At 35.3% G+C, this 18,860-nt stretch overlaps 3 protein-coding genes across 9 annotated transcripts; all 3 read left to right on the top strand.

The window, feature by feature from the left end:
- Nucleotides 1–2,470: 2,470 nt before the first annotated feature.
- LOC133861433 (uncharacterized) lies at nt 2,471–3,607 on the top strand. Its single transcript, XM_062297227.1, has one exon. The coding sequence runs from the start codon at nt 2,707–2,709 to the stop codon at nt 3,130–3,132; it is 426 nt and encodes a 141-aa protein (XP_062153211.1). The 5' UTR covers nt 2,471–2,706; the 3' UTR covers nt 3,133–3,607.
- A 6,927-nt stretch (nt 3,608–10,534) lies between these two features.
- On the top strand, nt 10,535–17,189 carry LOC133860719 (putative disease resistance protein RGA4). 7 transcript variants are annotated; one of them, XM_062296318.1, is made up of 11 exons: nt 10,535–10,879; nt 11,152–14,128; nt 14,231–14,325; nt 14,730–14,874; nt 15,075–15,136; nt 15,351–15,823; nt 16,149–16,368; nt 16,456–16,592; nt 16,686–16,748; nt 16,846–17,008; nt 17,106–17,189. In XM_062296318.1, exons 1-2 carry the CDS (start codon nt 10,700–10,702, stop codon nt 14,104–14,106), a joined length of 3,135 nt encoding a protein of 1,044 aa, XP_062152302.1. In that variant the 5' UTR covers nt 10,535–10,699; the 3' UTR covers nt 14,107–14,128; nt 14,231–14,325; nt 14,730–14,874; nt 15,075–15,136; nt 15,351–15,823; nt 16,149–16,368; nt 16,456–16,592; nt 16,686–16,748; nt 16,846–17,008; nt 17,106–17,189. The 7 variants fall into 7 exon arrangements, with proteins under 7 accessions (XP_062152302.1, XP_062152303.1, XP_062152304.1 ...); XM_062296319.1 differs by having other exon boundaries at nt 15,075–15,160; nt 16,149–16,357; XM_062296320.1 differs by having other exon boundaries at nt 15,075–15,160; nt 16,456–16,538.
- LOC133860198 (ERBB-3 BINDING PROTEIN 1-like) lies at nt 16,303–18,010 on the top strand. The gene is made up of 6 exons (XM_062295845.1): nt 16,303–16,368; nt 16,456–16,549; nt 16,686–16,801; nt 16,900–17,008; nt 17,106–17,189; nt 17,964–18,010. Exons 1-6 carry the CDS (start codon nt 16,303–16,305, stop codon nt 18,008–18,010), a joined length of 516 nt encoding a protein of 171 aa, XP_062151829.1.
- The last annotated feature ends 850 nt before the right edge of the window (nt 18,011–18,860 follow it).

The following is an 18,860-nucleotide window of genomic DNA, read 5'->3' as shown; positions in this document are numbered from 1 at the left end:
TTACGAAAATAAACTCACACGTGACACACGTGAATTTTTAAGAGCAATTCTTCTCGAAATACCCTTAAAACTCATTAACTAAACTAAATAAAATAAATTTTAGTTAGTTATTTTATATTAAAATTTAAAAAATTTGCCGAATGCTCTTTGTACACAAATTTGATGTATCCAAATTCCAATGATTTTTGTTTTTATTTTTATTGAAAAAAAAAAAAAAAAAAAAAAAACTGCTGGACATAAATTTGTGTACAAATGGTGTGCAAGTGCAACAAACATTAGTCTATGTCATTAGTGTAAATAAGGAGAATATGAAGGGTCGTTGGTAAGGAGTGACGCCGGCAGTCAGACCTGCCATTCCGGCTCCATCCCGAGGAGTGACATGGCAAACATGTTTGTCTCCGCTCGACTCTCAATGTATTCCCCTTCTTTAACGCCTCGTTTTAACTTTTAATCCCCTCATTTCTCTTATATGCCGAGTATACCCCTGGCTTTTGTTGTGCTAATTACCACTCTTAACCCCATTTTTACATCATTACAGAACATGTTCAAAAGGATGATTCTCTTCTCGTATGACCCAACCCACATTCATCATATACTTGAAAAGCCAAATGTAAAATAGTATTAAACAAAAAATTAAATTAATAAAATCAATTTAAATAAAAAAATTAATCAAAAAAGTTTGAAATATCACGTCACATCACTTTTATGATAAAGGATGCAATTCTTTAACAGTACTCTCCTTTTGAATATCCTTGAGACTTGATTTATTAAATGCAAATTTAGAGCAAACAACATGGCACTATATAATGACTTCTCTAGGACTCCACACAACGTGGCTCTAAACCAATTCCTGACTTTAAGAAATTACATTAATTTCATTTAAATTGAATTAGAAGAATATTTTTCAATTCAGCCAAAAAATTGTAATGTGTTTTTTTTGAGTATATGAAAAGTTTTTTTTTTCAAAAAAAAAAAAAAAAAACCATGTGCTTATGATCAGGAGTGTACGTACGAATACGGTTATTCTGGTATTAAACACTAAAACAATGTCGTTTTGGTGAATTTATTATATATATTATAAACAAGAAATATATATTATATTAAAAAGGGTATGCTGATACGATTAATAATGACATCTGCATACCTTAAAACTGTTATCTGCGTATGTAGATAATTGTGAATAGCGGATGCATGCGGTTAATATCCGTCCCAAGTACACCCTTACTTTTGACATGCTAAGAGGCAAATAACAAATTTATAAACTCAATCATAAGAAATTCTTATAATCCAATTCAATTTTTTTTTTTTTTTTTTTTTGGTGAATTAAAACTTTATTGCCCAAACTCAAACTAATACAACACTCCGATAAACACTAAAATCACGGTTCAACAAGAACCAACAAAACAACTTCAAAAACCCACAGCACTAACGGAACAAAACAAGCCTTCTAGTAAAGCCAAACTAGCAACAGCGTTAGGGACACCACTACAACCAAAGACAACTCCAACATTCAGATTACTTGGCATAAAATTTGGTTAACAATCTCACTTTCACTTCCCATCAAATCTTAGACAAAAACCCTTCCTCGGACCGGAGAAAGCACCCATGAAGAAGAGCATTCCGATGAAGTCACAAGTTGTACACTGCAGCAGAAAACAGAGTTTTATGGTAGTAACATGCAGACTTGCCCCTTTCATATTCTGTCTACTCCATAGAACAAGAGCATCCCAAGTCACCGGGATCAACCACTCCACATTCGGCCATCAGTATCCTCCATATCCTCCTATTTAGGCCACACTCAAAAAATAAATGATCTCGATTCTCCTGTTTAGCATGACAAAAAATGCATAAACTATCTCCAGTATATCTCCAACAATACATATGCTCTCTAGTAACAAGAGCATCATGAAAAGGAAAAAAAAAAAGAAGAAAAAAAAGAGCATATGTGCCATTGGGGATATGTCCATCAAATCAATTAAGCACAATTAAGAAAAAGGGCAAGAGTACTTTATAATTCGAGACATGCTATATATATATTTTTTGATATTTTTTTTTTAAATTATTATTAAATCTCTGGAACCCATATAACTTGCCTAGAAAAGAAATCATTTCTTTTATAAGTCATACTACAAGACTGCAGCGAAAGGTGGTTGAAAAAAAGAAGAGGTAAAAGTAAAAGTAAGAAAAAAGCAAGGATTAAAATTTCTATAATTATATGTTTATTGATAGAGTGAGTAGTTGGAGATTATTTATAAAATTTATTTAATTAAATAAAAATTTGATTGTTTAATCATTTATTCAGTAGATAAATTTAATAAATAATTTTTCTCAATTATCTACTCAACCTTTGAGAAATAATTGTAGAGAATCGTTGTGCTTGACCCATGTTTTTGGCTTTCTTTTTGGTCTCTTAATTGGCCTTCACGTGCCCACATTTAATTAACTCTTTCCCAATCCTTAAACGCACAAATGCCAAACCAACCAACCTTACCAACCGACCCCCAATGCACTGACTCTACTCTCTCACTCTCTCTCTCCTTCGTCTTCTGCACCCCCACAACGCCATGAAAAAGAGACGAAAAACAACCCAACCTGTCTCAGTACCCATCTCAGCTTAGCTAAAAGCAGAATCAGAAACATACCAATCTCAGATTCGGAGTTTTCCAACCTCAAATCTTTGGGAAAAAAAAAGAAGAAGAAGAAGAAATGTGTTATGTGGGTAAAGCTACAAAGATCTTCATCTTCATTGTGACGGTGTTGGTGGTTCTTGGCCTTGTAATGGGATTTCAGCTTCTCCGCCACGGCCTCCAGAAGACCCACAAATGCTCCGGCGACTCTTGCTACTCTTCTTCTTCCTCTTCTCCTCCGGTGGCCTTCCCCAACCCCGGCTTTTCCCCACCTAACCCATATCCTAGCCCTGATCCTATCATCTCCAACCAGCCCAGTCCACCCAACGCTAATCCAAGCCCAAGCCCACCTCCACCTAACCCAAACCCAAGCCCACCTCCACCTAACCCAAACCCAAGCCCAACCCCACCTCCGCCGCCGCCTCCTCCGGTGGCAACAACGGTGGCGCCGCCAATTAATCAACCGAGTCCGGTGACGGCAAGCCCCGGCCCTGTGAATGGTTAGCTGCATTTTTTCTCATTTTGCAAGGGTTGTAGAAATTTCTTATGGCATAGTTTTGCATCAGATAACTTCGTTTAATTTTTATTCTTTTTCCGGTTAAATAATTGGTAATTCTCAGTTGAGTTTTGTATAGAACAATGTCGGTTGATCGATCGGCGGGTGTTCCTGCTTCTGGTTTTTGTAACGGTGGATTAATTTGGTGTTTCTTGGATGGAGAATCTTTTTTCTTTTTGTTGATACAGTACAATCTTTGGGTATCAGTGGATTTACTGAGTTATCCCTGCGATTTGATTCTATGTACAAGGAGACCTTGTCCCACTTGTCACATTATGTTGACTAGGTTGTCTACTTTTTAGTGGAGTTATTGGCTGTTGCTTATGCCACTAATTACTGCTAATTTCCACTATGTTTAGGTTGAACTGTCAAATTTTGGCAGCTTCAAAAATGCCTGAAGCAAGCAGCAATTAAACTGGTTCTATAGCTTCTTATTTTTGCTTTTCATCCAAAATAATAGTGCTCATTTTTAAGGCGTTGTCATGTATGATTGATTAGGACTCGTTTGGATGTATGATTTTTTTTTTATTATATTTAAAATTGTGAATATTGAATAAATTTGTCTTTTTTTTTTTTTCTTTTTTTTTCAATTCCTTGATTTACGCAGAGAAAAACCACTATCCTCACCTAAACATGAATTTTGTATTCAATTTAATTCACCTTTCTAAACATGGTTCAAACTCCCTCTAAATGAAACTGAACACATGAAATATTTAATTGAGAAATGATAAGTGAATAACGGAGTTAAAGTTTGAACTCATGACTTTTGTCTATAATATCATTGGAGCATTCATAGCAGTCTCACCAATTTGGTGAAATTTTTTTTTTGAAAAGTGAACTTTATTCATCAACAATCATAATTAATATTCACTCACTAAAACAATAAAAAAACTACTAATTTTTATTTTTACTTTTATATATTTCTCTCTCATCATCATACACAACCTCCATTTTGAAAAAGATTATTTAAATAAAATAAAGATTTAAGATAGTTAAAATGATAAGGTGATGTCAATGATACCATTTTTTCTTTTTTCTTTTTTCCTTTTTTTTTTTTTCTAATTAATGATACCATGTTAAGTCTATTAAATTGATGTCTATCAATTGACTGACATTGTCTTTAAAACATATAATTCTTATATATACTTTTAATAAGATTAACATAGCAAAATCATAGTAATTTCATTGAATTCAATTTGAAATAAAATTTTGTGATGTGACCTTACTCGTGAAGTAGTTGAGATACTTGGGAAGAATGGATTGGTATTCACTGTAACTTCTCTTTAATTTTCCTTAAATTTAAGAAATAAAACTATTTTTTGCTTCTCTATCAAATGCACTTTACAATACCTTCCCTTATATCAATTAAATATTATTTATTTACAAATATAAGTTTGTACATACCTTCACATTTTTCACAAAATTCCAATACAATTCCCAATAAAAGGCAAAAAAATGAGAGATGAGAGAGGAAATAAAAATATTTTGTATTAAAATAATGGATAGAGAAGCTTTTTCAGCTTCCTAGAGATTTGGTAGAATTGAAGCATTCTCAATGCTTAGGGAACTGATAGGGTATCTACTATGGGTGAGTTTTTTGTGTTTTTTTTTTTTTTTTTGACATTTTCCCTATATGTAAAGAAGTGAATGAGTTATAGGGAAGCGAATTGACTATAGGGAAGCTGTTAAGAATATTCTTTTAAAAGTTAAAGTTATATGACTATCCTAAGATACCTCATTTGAGACTACTAGGCGCTAGAATATATGAAATGCTACTATAATATTTTTTATGCTATTGTGTTTTACTTATCAAAAAAGAATATATGAAATGTTAGAATATATGAATTATATTTTTCATATATATTTTTATTTGGTTGGTATTGAAATATTTTCTATTTACGAGTTAATTATAATTAAATGTTGGAATTTGATTGCCATATTTATATTTACTCTAAACCCTATAAATATGGACTTTTGTGTTGTAGACAATCAAGTTGATGAGCACAATGTAACCCTTAGGACTAATTCGTGAGTAATTCTAGAAGTCATACCCATATTTCTCTTGTGTCCCTTTAATAATGATGTGCCTTTTAAAATTATTATTGACTAATTATGCCCATGTGATAAAAATGAGTAATTGTAGATGTCATACTTATGCCTCTCTTGTATCTCTTTAAAAATGATATGGCTTTTAAAATCATCATTTGAATTTTGATCAATCACAAATTTAATAGAGATTTTAAAAGTTAATTTTTTTTTTTTTTTTTTTTTAGAAGAAGACAATAGAAATATGAATATTACATACAGAATTACTTGATATAAAGCCTTGCCAGCAATGCTACAAGAATTGAGCAAATGAGTGGCTTTGGGATAAATGATTGCTTGTAAAACTAAGGTGAAGGCTAATTTTGGAATTTTCTAATTTGAATTGTCATCTTCCGGCCCAATTGTAGAGAGCACGAAAAAAAGTCGGGATCTCCCATTGCATGGGATCCAGTCCATAAAGACAATAACAAAACTCCTCTTCATGAATCTTGTAGTTGCACTAAACTGATAATTGGATATCATGAAGATTTATGGGATACTCTATCTATTTAAAATGGTTTCTAATTCACCACTTAACTCATAATTTAGACTTGTGTGTCCTTATGAAGTTATAATTTTACCAATCAAATAAAAATAAAGGTACAATTAAAAATAAAAAAATACTTGGGAACTCCTACGAGAGTGAGGGTGAGGATGAGGATGAGGGATGGAGGGAAGGTCATCCCTCAAAAGATGAGAGGTGTCCCTTACAAGGGCAACTAAGTGAAGGATTTTATTTATTTATGTAACAAGACAACCTTCACACATAAAAAAAAAAAAGAATAAAAAAAAAGAAAGAGTACATATATTTAGTTATTTCTTTAGAAGTGTTCTGTATTTGGAAAAGTGTTTTGTAGATTGTTTTGAGAAGCGTTTTAGGAATGGAGAACACGTGTGAAAACCCATTTGGATAACTAATATTTGGCAAACATTTTTTTTTTCAAGAGAAAAAAAAAAAAAAAAAAGTTTTTCAAAAGTTTGCCAAACAAACTTATTTTATATTAATATTATCCTCTTTTTATTTTTTTTGAACCGGTGGGAATGTTCAATTGCTGGGATTGAAAATTTGAAACCAGTGAGAGTGCTGCATCCATTTTAGATTCATTTCATTGTTTGGATTAAATTTTATAGATTTAATGTTGCATATGTTGGCACATTGACAATATATATTTTGCCATATCATTTAAATTTTTTAAATGACATTATATTTTGTACATATTTAGCAAAAACAAAATCTTGGCCATTAGATAATTCTAATTTCATGTTGAAGGTGTCATTTTCGCATTTAATTTATTTCCTGGGAGAAAATCATGTAAGAAACTGGTGGATTCTCATTAATTGGAAAGAGAAATGCTACCTCCTACACTCCCACTTCCACGCTCTGTGACATGGCTTTTAACGTTACATTTAAATCAAAATTCAATAGTAATCAATCTCCAATCTCATAGTAATTTTAAAAGTTACGTCACCAAATGTGGGAGAGAATATGTGTGTAGTATTGCTCAATACATCTAAAAGTAAAGAGAAATGCTATTTTGCTTCATTTCAACATACTCAACTCACATAGTATGCTCAATACACAATTGAATTTTATTTTTTTTCTTTTTAATTAAAATTGATCTCAGAATAAATTGAATATACTGAAAGAATGCAAAATAACATTTCTCGTAAAACACATTTGTTATAGACCAACTCAATAACTGTAGGGTATTTAAAGGCCACTACGTATGTTATCACTAACCTTTCGCATGCTTGGAAGTTATAAAGAGAGTTTTTTTTAATTATTATTATTTTATTTTACGTACATCATAAACAAACTATAGATGATAACAACTACAAGAAACGGAGAGAGACCCTCCGGTGAGTGTTGTTTCGCCCGGAGGGAGAGGTTTCTTGCCTTCCTCTCCGAGTGCTCGTGACTCCACTTAATCTTTAGGGTTAGGGTGGCTTTTGTTCTCCCGTGGGCTTGTTTCTAGGGATGAATGGTCGTTTTCTCTAAGCTTTTTGGGCTTTTGGAGGTTTTGTTCTTTCCAGTTTTTTGAATCGGTGGAGGTTGTTGGTTTGTTTCTTTGGTTTTTTTTTTTTTTTTTTGGTTCTTTTTGCAGGTAGAGTTTTTTTGGTTTTGGGGCTGATTTCACCGTGTTTTGTGTGATTTTTGGAACGGTTTTGGGTCGAAATTTTCTGATTTAGATCTAAGTTTCTCTTGCCATTATTGCACATCACAGGCATCACCATTGGTTTCACCAGCGTTCTCTGAGTCTCCTGACATTCGGCGTGTCTCTCACTGCCTCCTCTTCATCGGCGCGTGGCGTTCAAGCGCCACTCTCCCGCCTCCCTCTCCCACGTCTAACGGTGGTTTTTCGGAGGATCTAGTGCTTCCTGCTAGCGGCTCCTGCCTCCCCTCACTGGGTCTCTGTTTGGTGGTTTTTCGGAGGATCTAGTGCTTCCTGCTAGCGGTTCCTGCCTCCCCTCACTGGGTCTCTGTTTGGTGGTTTTTCAGTTGGCATTTTTTTTTTTTTTTTTTTTTGTTCTTTAGATGTAGTTTTTCTGTTTCTTTGTTAGTTAATATCTGCAGGCTGCCTTGTAGATGCTTGGATATTATTGGACTTGTTCGCTTTTATAGCGTAGATCAGCCCTATATTATTTTTAGTAGTGGTGTTTATTTGTTTAGAGGAGCTTCCAATTTTGGTTCTTGTAATTTTTGGATGTTTTTTAGGTAGTTTGCTCCCAAATAAGAAATTAGTTTTAATTTTATGTTTAGGGAGTCATAGTATTCTTTAACAATGTAATTAGACCTTTGGGTCTTTGGCTTATTTTAATGAAAGCAGTACTCTTTCTTCAAAAAAAAAAATAATAATAATAATAATAATACAAGCTTAACAATTGAAAAACCTAAGTTAAATAGATAACTAGCATCTCAATGCATCCAAAAAGGAAACCAGAAAAGTGGAAGTCACTTAAAAATGCATCCAATACCATTGGAAGTAAGAGAACTCCTATAATCATAGATTTAGACTAGCTTCCAAGGAAACCGATCAGAATAAGGTTTAAAATAACAACGAAAATGGGATCTTCATCACAAATAAAGAGTCTAAAGCCCAATCAGTTTGGGTTAAGTTGAATTGTTGAAAGCAACAACATACAATAGAAATACAAAAAACATAGCAAAATAAAATGTCCGAGCCCAGAAATCAGCAGCACCAGTAGTAGGGATAGTGGGGATGCGAAGGCGCGTGAAGGCTAACCAGATACGTGTGAGGTGGCGACAGGGTGCGGGGAAGTCAGAGAAGATGGTGGTAAGGCGTGTTGGCTGGTGGGGTCGCTATGGGATATCAGATTGAGCTTAAAAAAAAAAGCCAAAACTGAGGCCCAAGGCCTATCCAAACGGAGGAGGCATTGTGGCAGCTCGAAGGATGCAACAAGGCAGTGATGAAGGGACTAAGGCTATCATTTGAGGAGGAGATCGGATAAATCGCACAAGGCAATGGATATTACCTCATAAGAGGCAAATGGTGCTAGAGAAAAATCTAGCCAGAAGGAACCCTAAGGTGGAAGCATCAAGAGAAAGAGGAAGGAGATGAGAAGAGGGGAAGCAGCGAGGATGAAGGAAGAACACAAAGTTCCAAAGATTTAAGAACTAAAATATGAGACAACGCATATGACCACATAAAAATCTGATGGAACCTCCATCTTATTATCCCCGTAGCTGATAATTTGGGTTGACGGGCCGGGTCGACATACGGGTTGACCCATTAAGTATCAATATTGACAGGATTTGTTTAGTTAAACCGGTCACCGGTTAGACCTTCAACTTGATTCGATCCTTTAAAATAAGCTCAGATTAGTGGAAATTAACATTTAAGGACTAATAAAATATCAGACACGCTCATGGACGCGCCATACATTTGATGAAATTTTCTTGATTTAATTGGAAAACTTTATTTAATTTTCTTGAACTTCGATTACTTTTGCAATCTCAACTTAAAATTCAAACTTTTCAATTTAGTGTATCAAACTTTAAAAAATTTCAATTTCACCCCGTTAGGATTTTCTGTGAAATCTTAACGGAGTGATGAAAAAAATCTCAAAATACCCTAATTTATTTTTTTAAAAAAAAATTAATTGTAATTTAAGAGTAATTTTATAATTTTATAAAGTTTAAAGAGATAAGAATTATTTTACCCATTGATTGTCTAATTTAATCCTAAACCCTAATGGGAAGGGTGGGATTGCAAAAATTGAAAAGTTCGATACGCTAGTTAAGTTGAGAGTTTTTTAACTTTTGAGGGGAGGAGAGATTGCAAAAATGATAAAACTTTAGGGGAATCAAGTGAAGTTTGTCCTAATTTAATTCATGGTCAATGATTTAACATTTCGTACGTATACTTCGACATTGTCAATAATTTAAGATTGGTGAAACTTCGTTTAACCTATTTAAATTTTCATCACTTTTGCAATCTCATTCCCTTCCACTAAAATTCAAAAATCTCAATTTAGTGTATTGAATTTCTAATATTTTGCAATTTCACCACTTCGTTAGGATTTTAGGTTAAATCCTAACAAATGCAATGAAAATTACCAAAATAACTTAATTTTTTATTTTTAATTAAGGGTAAATTTGTAATTTTATAAATTTTTTAGGGATTTAAAATGTCATTTTATCTATTTTGCCTTCTTATTTAACCCCAAACCTTAACGGAAGGGTGACATTGAAAAAAATTAAAAGTTTGATACACTAAATTAAGAGTTTTAAAACTTTGCGAATAATTACAAATGTTATGGAGGTTAAGAGGTTAAGTGAAGTTTTCCTTTTAATGTTTAATACCTAAAAAAAATAAAAAATTAAGATTTAAGAACATGAGACTACGTCAAATGGATTCCCTATGCTACTTCCCCTTTGGCTGAACTAGCCAAACTACTGGGATTATTGCCCATTGATTGAGCAGGATTAAGAATGCCAATCTGATTGCTGTTATTCATAGAGGACAGATGGTTGAATAACGTTTTTTAAAGTATGCCTACTTTTTATTTTTTTTTGACATGTCCACACAAGAAGGGAGGGAGAATTCAAACTAGTAACCTCCGATTCATGAAGCGTGGTTCATGCCTACTTTCTAGTTGATATTATACCTTATTTTAACATTTCGTTTACTTAGAAATATTAAAATTTATGAACTAAAATATGAGACAAATGCAAGTGGCCACATTGGGTTTCTCTTAATTTAATTTCAAGTCAACGATCAAATAAGCAGCTCCCCGCCTTTGCCCATGTCCGTCATCCGCTTCACTTCAAAGTAAGCACATCTTCCTTCTAGCTCGCTGAAACAACAACAAATGGCCGAAGCAGCTCTCTTCAACACTACTGCGAATATCATGAAAAGCTTGGGCTCTCTTGCTCTTCAAGAGATTGGACCGCTATGGGGTTTCAAAGATGAGCTTAAAAAGCTCGGGAACACGGTTTCCACCATCCAAGCTGTGCTTTTGGATGCGGAGGAGCAGCAGGCCCACAACCATGCAGCAGGCCATTTTTGAAGCCGACGACTTGCTGGATGACTTCTCCATTGAACTTCTACAGCGACAAGTCATGGCAGGGTATAACAAGGCAAAAGAGGTAAATTCATAAACGTGCATGCATGATGTCGTTTGTAAGTTTTAGTTTAAAATACCTCAACAACATTTCTAAACAATAAATCCACAACAACATTTTGCTCATTATAATGTTAAACCCAACTATTCAAACATTTCGAAAAAAAAAAAAATCCAACTTAAATTTATGACAATTACAAACATAACCTTCATGTTTTCCTTAATTAGACACAGCCCAAAAAAATGTTTTTTTTACTATTTGAAATGGACCATACTGAATAGTTGTGGGTATTACAGGCACGCATATTCTTTTGCAAATCGAACCAGCTTGTTTATTGCCTTAAAATGGGTCAAAGGATCAAGGCAGTTAGAGTAAAACTGAATGAAATCGCAGAGGATAAGAATAACTTTAACTTCACTCCACACCTTATAGAGACACAGCTCGAGCATAGGAGGAGAGAAGATACACACTCTTTTGTACTTGAGGAAGAAGTCATTGGGAGAGAGGACGAAAAGAAGGCTGTTAAAGCGCTGTTATTTGATTTCAATGTGAAAGAGAACGTTTCCATCATTCCCATAGTTGGGATTGGTGGACAAGGGAAGACCACGCTTGCTCAGTATGTGTACAATGACGAGGAGGTCCAAAGACATTTTGATCTGAGGCTTTGGGCATGCGTCTCTGTTCCTTTTGACGTAAAAACTATTGTTCAAAAGCTCATAGAATCAGCAACTAAGAAGAGACCTGAAAGTTGTCAAATAGATTCGTTGCAAAGTCAACTTCGAGTAACAATTGGTGGGAAGCGATACTTACTTGTTTTAGACGATGTATGGAATGAGAATACAAATAAATGGTCCGACTTGAAAAATCTGTTGGTGGGTGGCTTGAGGGGAAGCAAAGTTTTGGTTACCACACGGAACGGAAAAGTTGCAGACATTACACGCACAGCTTCACCATATTTTTTGGGAGGTCTACCTGAAAGTAATTCTTGGGATTTATTTAAGAAAATGACATTTAAAGATAGGGAGGAGCCAAAGAATCCAATGCTAGTAGAAATTGGAAAGGAGATCGTAAAGAAGTGTGCAAAAGTTCCTCTTGCTATAAGGAGCGTAGGGAGTCTGTTATATTTCAAAAATTCGGAGGTTGAATGGTTGAAATTTCAAACCAATAAACTTTACGAAATAAATCAACAAGACAATGATATTTTTCCAATACTAAAGCTGAGTTATGATCATCTCCCACCACACTTGAAACAATGTTTTGCTTTTTGTTCACTGTTTCCAAAAGATTTTAAAATTGGAGTGGAAGTGTTGATTCAGCTATGGATAGCGCAAGGCTTTATTCATTCGTCAGGCAGAACAATATGTCTTGAAGATGTTGGTCGCAAGTATTTTATGGATTTGCTTTGGAGGTCGTTTTTTCAAGACATGCAAAGAAATGAATATGATGATATAGTAAGTTGCAAAATGCATGACCTTATACATGATCTTGCACAATTTGTAGCAAGGGATGAGTGCTTAATTTCAAATCCAAATGCAATAAAAGTAGTTGAAAGAACTCGCCATGTGGCATTCGATTCTTTACATTCAGTAAGAGATATCCTAGCTCCTTTGCTCAAGGCAGACAGATTGAGAACGCTTCTTCTACGACATCCAGGATATGAATTCCATCCGCTAGTACTCGAGGGGAATAAGCGAGTCTATGGTACACTTATTTCAAGTTTTAAATGCTTGCGTGCTTTGAATTTGAGTCACTCGAATATCCAAAAAGTGGCAAATTCTATTGGCAAGTTAAAGCATCTAAGATATCTCGATCTTTCTTGGAATGGTGGTATCAAACTACTCCCCGCTTCTATAACTAAATTGCAGAATTTGCAAACACTAATACTTGACTTTTGTAGCCGGCTTAAAGAATTGCCAAAAGACACTAGAAACTTGATTAGCCTTAGGCATCTTGCGCTTGATGGGTGTGACAGCTTGACTCATATGCCGCATGGACTGGGAAAGTTGACCGCTCTCCAAACACTGTCGTTTTACATTTTAGGGAAGAAGGATAGTTATTTTCCAAAGCAAAAGGGTGGGCTAGGCGATCTGGATGGTTTAGTTGAGTTGAGAGGAAGATTACGTATCAAGGGTTTAGAGCACTTGAGATCTTCTCCATTAGAAGCCAAGGCTGCAAACTTGGAGAGGAAACAATACCTTCGAATACTGGAATTAGAGTGGGACTGTTTTCATATAGAAGCTGGTTATGATAGTGATAAGGCAATTGCAAATGATGAACAGCTGTTGCAAAACCTTCGGGCACACCTAAATTTGAAAGAATTAATGATAGAAGGGTATGCAGGCGTGAGGTTCTCCGGCTGGGTGTCCTTGCTCTCGAATTTGGTTAAAATTACCATAATGAATTGTAAATGGTGCAATCATATCCCACCATTGGACCGATTCCCTTTTCTCAAGTATCTTTCTCTTCATAAATTGAGTGCGCTGGAGTACATAAACAATGATGCCAGTGAAGTGTCCTCTTCATCTCTTGAAAGTCTCAGACTTGAAAATTTGCCTAAGATGAGGGGATGGTGGAGGATGAGGGAAGTAGTAACAACAGAGCATGAGCAAAATTATAATCTTCCATTATTCCCATCATTTCCAAGCCTTTCTTCTTTATATATCGGGAATTGCTCTTTAAGGTCCATAATGGGAGCCGTAGCACCAGGGAGCGAAATAACACCCTCCTCTTCCTCACCCTTTTCCATTCTCTCCAAATTGAAGTATCTTAAACTTTATCTTTTAGAGGAACATGAATATCTGCAAGAGGAGTGGCTGCAAAACCTAACTTCTCTTGAGATGCTGGATATTTGGGCGTGTCCTAAACTACAAATATCCATCTCTCCACTCTTTCAACATCTTGCTGCGCTTGAAGATATGTCGATTGTTTACTGCAAAAATCTTATCAGCAATGAGGATGAAGAGGGCGCGCAATGCCTTCGACCTACAACACTTCGTCGGCTACAAATAGTAAACGTTACAAGCTTGGTGTCTCTCCCAAGGGAGCTTAGACATGCTACTGCTCTGCAATTGCTTAACATTTCGGACTGCCCTAGTTTGGTGTCTTTACCAGAGTGGATAGCCGACCTCACTTCACTTCAGAAACTTCAGATCCACGGTTGTCCTCGCTTGGGGGAAAGATGTCAAGAAGGAATAGGCGAGGATTGGCCAAAAATTGCCCACATCCCAGACTTTTCGAATGATTGGGCTTAATGCAGTACCGATTATTCTTCAGGTTTTTAATTCACCAATTAGATAGTAATTTTATTCTTGTAGTTGTTCATCTTTATTTTACTTTGTCAGGCTCTTGATATATAATCTTTGACTTCATATGCAGAACCAACGGTAGCATGGAACAAACAAGGGTTTAAGAATAGACACATTTTCAGACCTTGCCGAAAATCAGATTTGCACAAAGCCGTCAGATTTCCAGTAATTGTTTCCTATCTTTTACTTCAATGGCAGTCCTATATGTCTAATATCTTCTTTTTTATTTTTATTTCTATTTTTTTTTTAGAAAAAATAAATAAATTTCTCGCATCTTCATTTGAAATGTATATTCTACAAATGGTAGCATCAGTATTAGGTAAAAAACTTATGATAGACCAGGGAAGTCAATCCCATCCCAAATTTTCATAAAAACGCAATAAAAGTTTTGCATAACTCTGGATTTTCTCATAATCAAATGCAGATTTAGACATATTCTTTTGGTTATTATTGTTACTGGAGTTTAACTGCAATTCTCTCTGTTCATGGATTGATTTTTCCTTTTTACTGTTTTCATTGAAAAATATTGAGTTAGTATTGAGTTTATTATTTGGTTTTTTGATGGTCAGAGAGACACGGATAGAAAAGCATCAATTCATGATATGGGTGTGAGAATCATTGGGTTATTATTGCAATATGCTCGGATATGTCGGCCTCACTTGCAGACAAAACAATGGACACTATACAGAGCATTTCCATGATGAGGAAGTTCGGGTGAGTAATGATGCATGTAAGAATGACAATGAGCTGAGCCTGTGAAAAGGGGACATTCAACTAACCATATTTTGCAATTTTAAATAGTATTCTGCCTACAACATGGTGAACACCTTTTATCAGCATTTAGAACTTGAGAGACATGATCAAGAATCCTAGCTGTCGTTAAAAGCTATCTGACAAATATTTTGCATTTGCAGGTTCTTCCACTTGCTTTAATGCTTGCTTGTCTTCAAGTGAAATTGGTTGTTGTGCTCCAAGGGTACTGACTGGAACTGATGATCATGTTAGCCAACCACTTTGTTTATGTGTCTCTTGTTAGTGAAGTGATTTTGTTAGTGCACGTGCTTCCTTTGAATATATTCTTTGCAATATATATTCATGATTCTATTATATCTAAATAGGATTTTATAAAATTCAATGTGTTGAAAAGATTCAGATTGTTTATTTTCTTTTTTCTTTTTTCGTGTTTCAAGTTTAAATTATTAGGTGCTGATGCCCATGAAAGCCTGGATCATAGTGATCTCACTTTCAAGGATGGATGGAATGATATACCTGGGATGAACCCGAAAGGAAGCTTGAATCTGAAATAAGAAGAGTTTTTCAGGATTCAACTCTTGATTCAAGAAGAAAAGCTTATCTTATTCAAAACCTTATGAACAGTTCAGTTTATGGTGTGACACTTTTTTGAATCTTATTCCAACTATTTAGATTAATATGATTTTGTAAATATTCTGTTATATAAATGGGTAATGTTAGTCAGTGAATAGCGTCTCAGCAGAAGTTACTTCAGGCAACAACTGGTGAAAGTTCAAATTATGAAGATTTACTTGAATGTTCTCTGTTATTTCATGGTTCGGAGAAACAAGTGTATGGGAGTAAGCATTATGAAAGAAATTGCAAACTCTTTGTTGCTTGCTGTGGGAAGTTATGTACATTTAATGGATACGTAAGTTTGCCCTTGTATTGTTTGCTAGTCATACATCTCTAACCTACTGGCTAAGCTATTGATGGTTGCACTTTTATTTTTGTAACAATGGTTCACATTTTGTGTTCAATCAATGTATGATTGGTTAGATGTGTGTATAAAAGAGTTTTATGGTCCATCTTAACTGATGGAAGCAGAGTGTTATATATGGCTGCCATTCTTCTTGTCTTTTCTTTCTATAATCTAAATTTAGTGATTATTTTTACTATGGTTTTCTTAGGAAAAGTGAATTCCTACCTTCTTCTCCTTTAATCATTTTTTTCCCTAAATATTATTTCTTTGGCAGAACAATGATGTAACTGATACAATTCAGAAGGTTGCTGCTACTTATGACTGCAAAATTGTTGAAGGTGTTCTTCGCCATTAGCTGAAGCAGTTTGTGATAGATAGTAACAAGGACGTTGTATTGAGTGTATTTGGTCCATAAACGAGAGTTAAAGATGCATAATTTTGGGGAGAATGAAGTTTATGATGTTGATATTGTAACAAGCACAGGTGAAGGCAAGGTAATTATGGAGTCAATATTAACTTAACATGCCATTTCTGCGCACTATTCTTTTGAGTCCTCAAATTCATTTTTACGGGATTTTCAGCCTAAGCTGTTGGATGAGAAACAGACGACTATTTATAAGAGAGCCATTGACAGGAACTACAACTTGAAGATGAAAGAATCTAGGTTTATTTGCAGTGAAATATATCAGAAATTTTCTATCATGCCATTCACAGCTAGGTGTGTTGTGCCTTAACGGCATTTTTTAAGACATTGTATTTTACCATCTACTCTTCAACCTTTAATAGTACATGTGGAGTTTCTCTACAACAGGACTCTTGGAGGAGAAGAGGGGTCAGCTGGGTTTGGTGGAGTGTGTTCTTCATGAGAAGCCGGGTAGGAAACTTCTGTCTTGGTTAATACTCTGGTCAGATTCACTCACAGTTGATGTTAGTTTTGCTAATTTTGCAAAAATGGGTTGTTGGTTTTGCAGGTGATAGTGTTGCTCACATCAAATTCACAGTTTTGCTAATGCCAAATGGTTCAGATAGTCACATCTCATCCTGAGCAGGAGCTGCTGCCCACAAAGACGATAGATCATCCTGAATCAAGGCCTAATTTATGTAATGGAATTGGTGGTGGAAGGAAGAAGCATGGTAAGCTGGAACATGATAATTGGTAAACTAGAACTATATATTATCCTGAGTTATGTAATGGAATTGTTATTTTTTTGGGATTATTGGTGTATTGCAGGTAAAAAGGGTGACAAAGCTGAGTCTTCAACAAAATCTGAGCATATGGATGCAACAACAAACGGTGTTGCTACCCATCCCAAGAGTGAGTCCTTTTTTTTTTTTTTTTTTTTTTTAAACCCTCTAGTGAATTTTGGTACTTTGTTCAACCTTAGTACTCCTATGATAGCAGTAGTGTAATTAAAGTTGATTCCAATTCCAACCGTTCATCATCAAATTTGTTAGGGCATTGGCTTTCACTTGCTCTTATTGGATGTGTACCTTTGGCGGCAGGACCATCTATACATGGCGTTGTATTGTTAAGTAAAATTCCATTGAAATTGGTGAATTTTCAGTGTTATATAACCAAAACTAGTGATCATCCTCATTTTTCAATTTGAGCTTGCGGGGTTGTTGGATTTTTGTTCCTTGTATGGGTTTTCAGCTGTCCTTTTGCTGCTTTCATTGTTTTGCGAGGGTTATTGTCTCCCAATTCTTACGTGGTTTGATCTAGTAAAAGAGACTTTTGCAGTTAGTGTTTGTTCCTTATCGATGGATCCTGTTCGGATCTTGATAGTACCTCTCTCTCAACAACCATTTCATGTGATTTTTGTCGTTACTTTATGGGGCTCCTCACCGTGCCCCTTTGCCTTGTGTTACCACCTTGTAAGGCTATTTAGAAAGGCCTCGATCTTAATGGCCCTTGGGATCATTATAAGATCCATTGTCTATTATCTGTTTCGGTCTCTGTATTGCCATTACTGTTTAGGCTTTGTTGTTGGAGTGTCTATCCCCTTATGGTTGTTATATATGTCTTCGTCATGGCGATCACATAAATTGTAAAATGCTCTGGAATTTGAGCTTTTCATCCAAGGTGTAGGCATTATGGTTGGTGGGCACATAACTCAGCTCTCGTTGACAAAGTAGAGACTAGAGAGATACCATAGAAAAGTGATTATGCAATCGATTCTCTGATTTTGAGATAATATAGGAATAGGCATTCAAAAGAATTAGATTCAACCAAACTACTGGGATTATTGCCCATCGATTGAGCATGACAGATGGTTGAATAACGTTTTTTAAAGTACGCCTACTTTCGATGCATCTCGTTCGGCAAATTCATTTTAACATTTCGTTTACTTAATTAGTTGACCTTGAAAGGGAGCACTATTTTTAAAAAAGGGGAAAGAAGGAATTTGCGGAATGTCTTCGAGCTCAGTCAGTGTTCACGACCCGGATAAACCCAGCTCCACAAGCTTGGAATCCAGAATGTCCCCATCAAAAAGCAAGTGGGCCAAAAAGTCCAACTAAGGCCCACCCGATCCATAGATAAAGAAAAAAGTTTGTCAGTCGAGCCTTGTCATCTTGGAAGAGGAAGGTTCGCTGGCCAAGTCCAATGCAAGACCTAACCCACTTCGTGTCAAAGGGTAAGAAGCCGCGAGAATCCGAGATACCCGCCCACGTTCCACGAAGCTGCCACGAAACTCCCAGATATTCTCTATTTGAAATTATTGTTATTGAAGCAATACTCCTGTTATACCAGAGAAACTGACTTAATCATTAGAGTGGGAGCAGTTGACACCCCCAACAAGCACTCAGAGTGGGAGCAACTAACACTCCCCAACAAGCATTCATATTGTTTTTCTGATTTTGCAAAAAGAGATCATCACTACTTTCTAGAACTTGTGTCACCAAATCGAAAACTGTTTTAACAACAAAAACAAAGTCCTGACCATAAGATAAATTGTATTTCATGTTAAAGGTGTCATTTTTACAT

This window comes from Alnus glutinosa, chromosome 2, assembly GCF_958979055.1.
Source record: "Alnus glutinosa chromosome 2, dhAlnGlut1.1, whole genome shotgun sequence".
NCBI lineage: Eukaryota > Viridiplantae > Streptophyta > Magnoliopsida > Fagales > Betulaceae > Alnus > Alnus glutinosa.
Note: the sequence above shows the minus strand (reverse complement) of the source record. Positions and strands in the feature narration are given on the sequence as shown.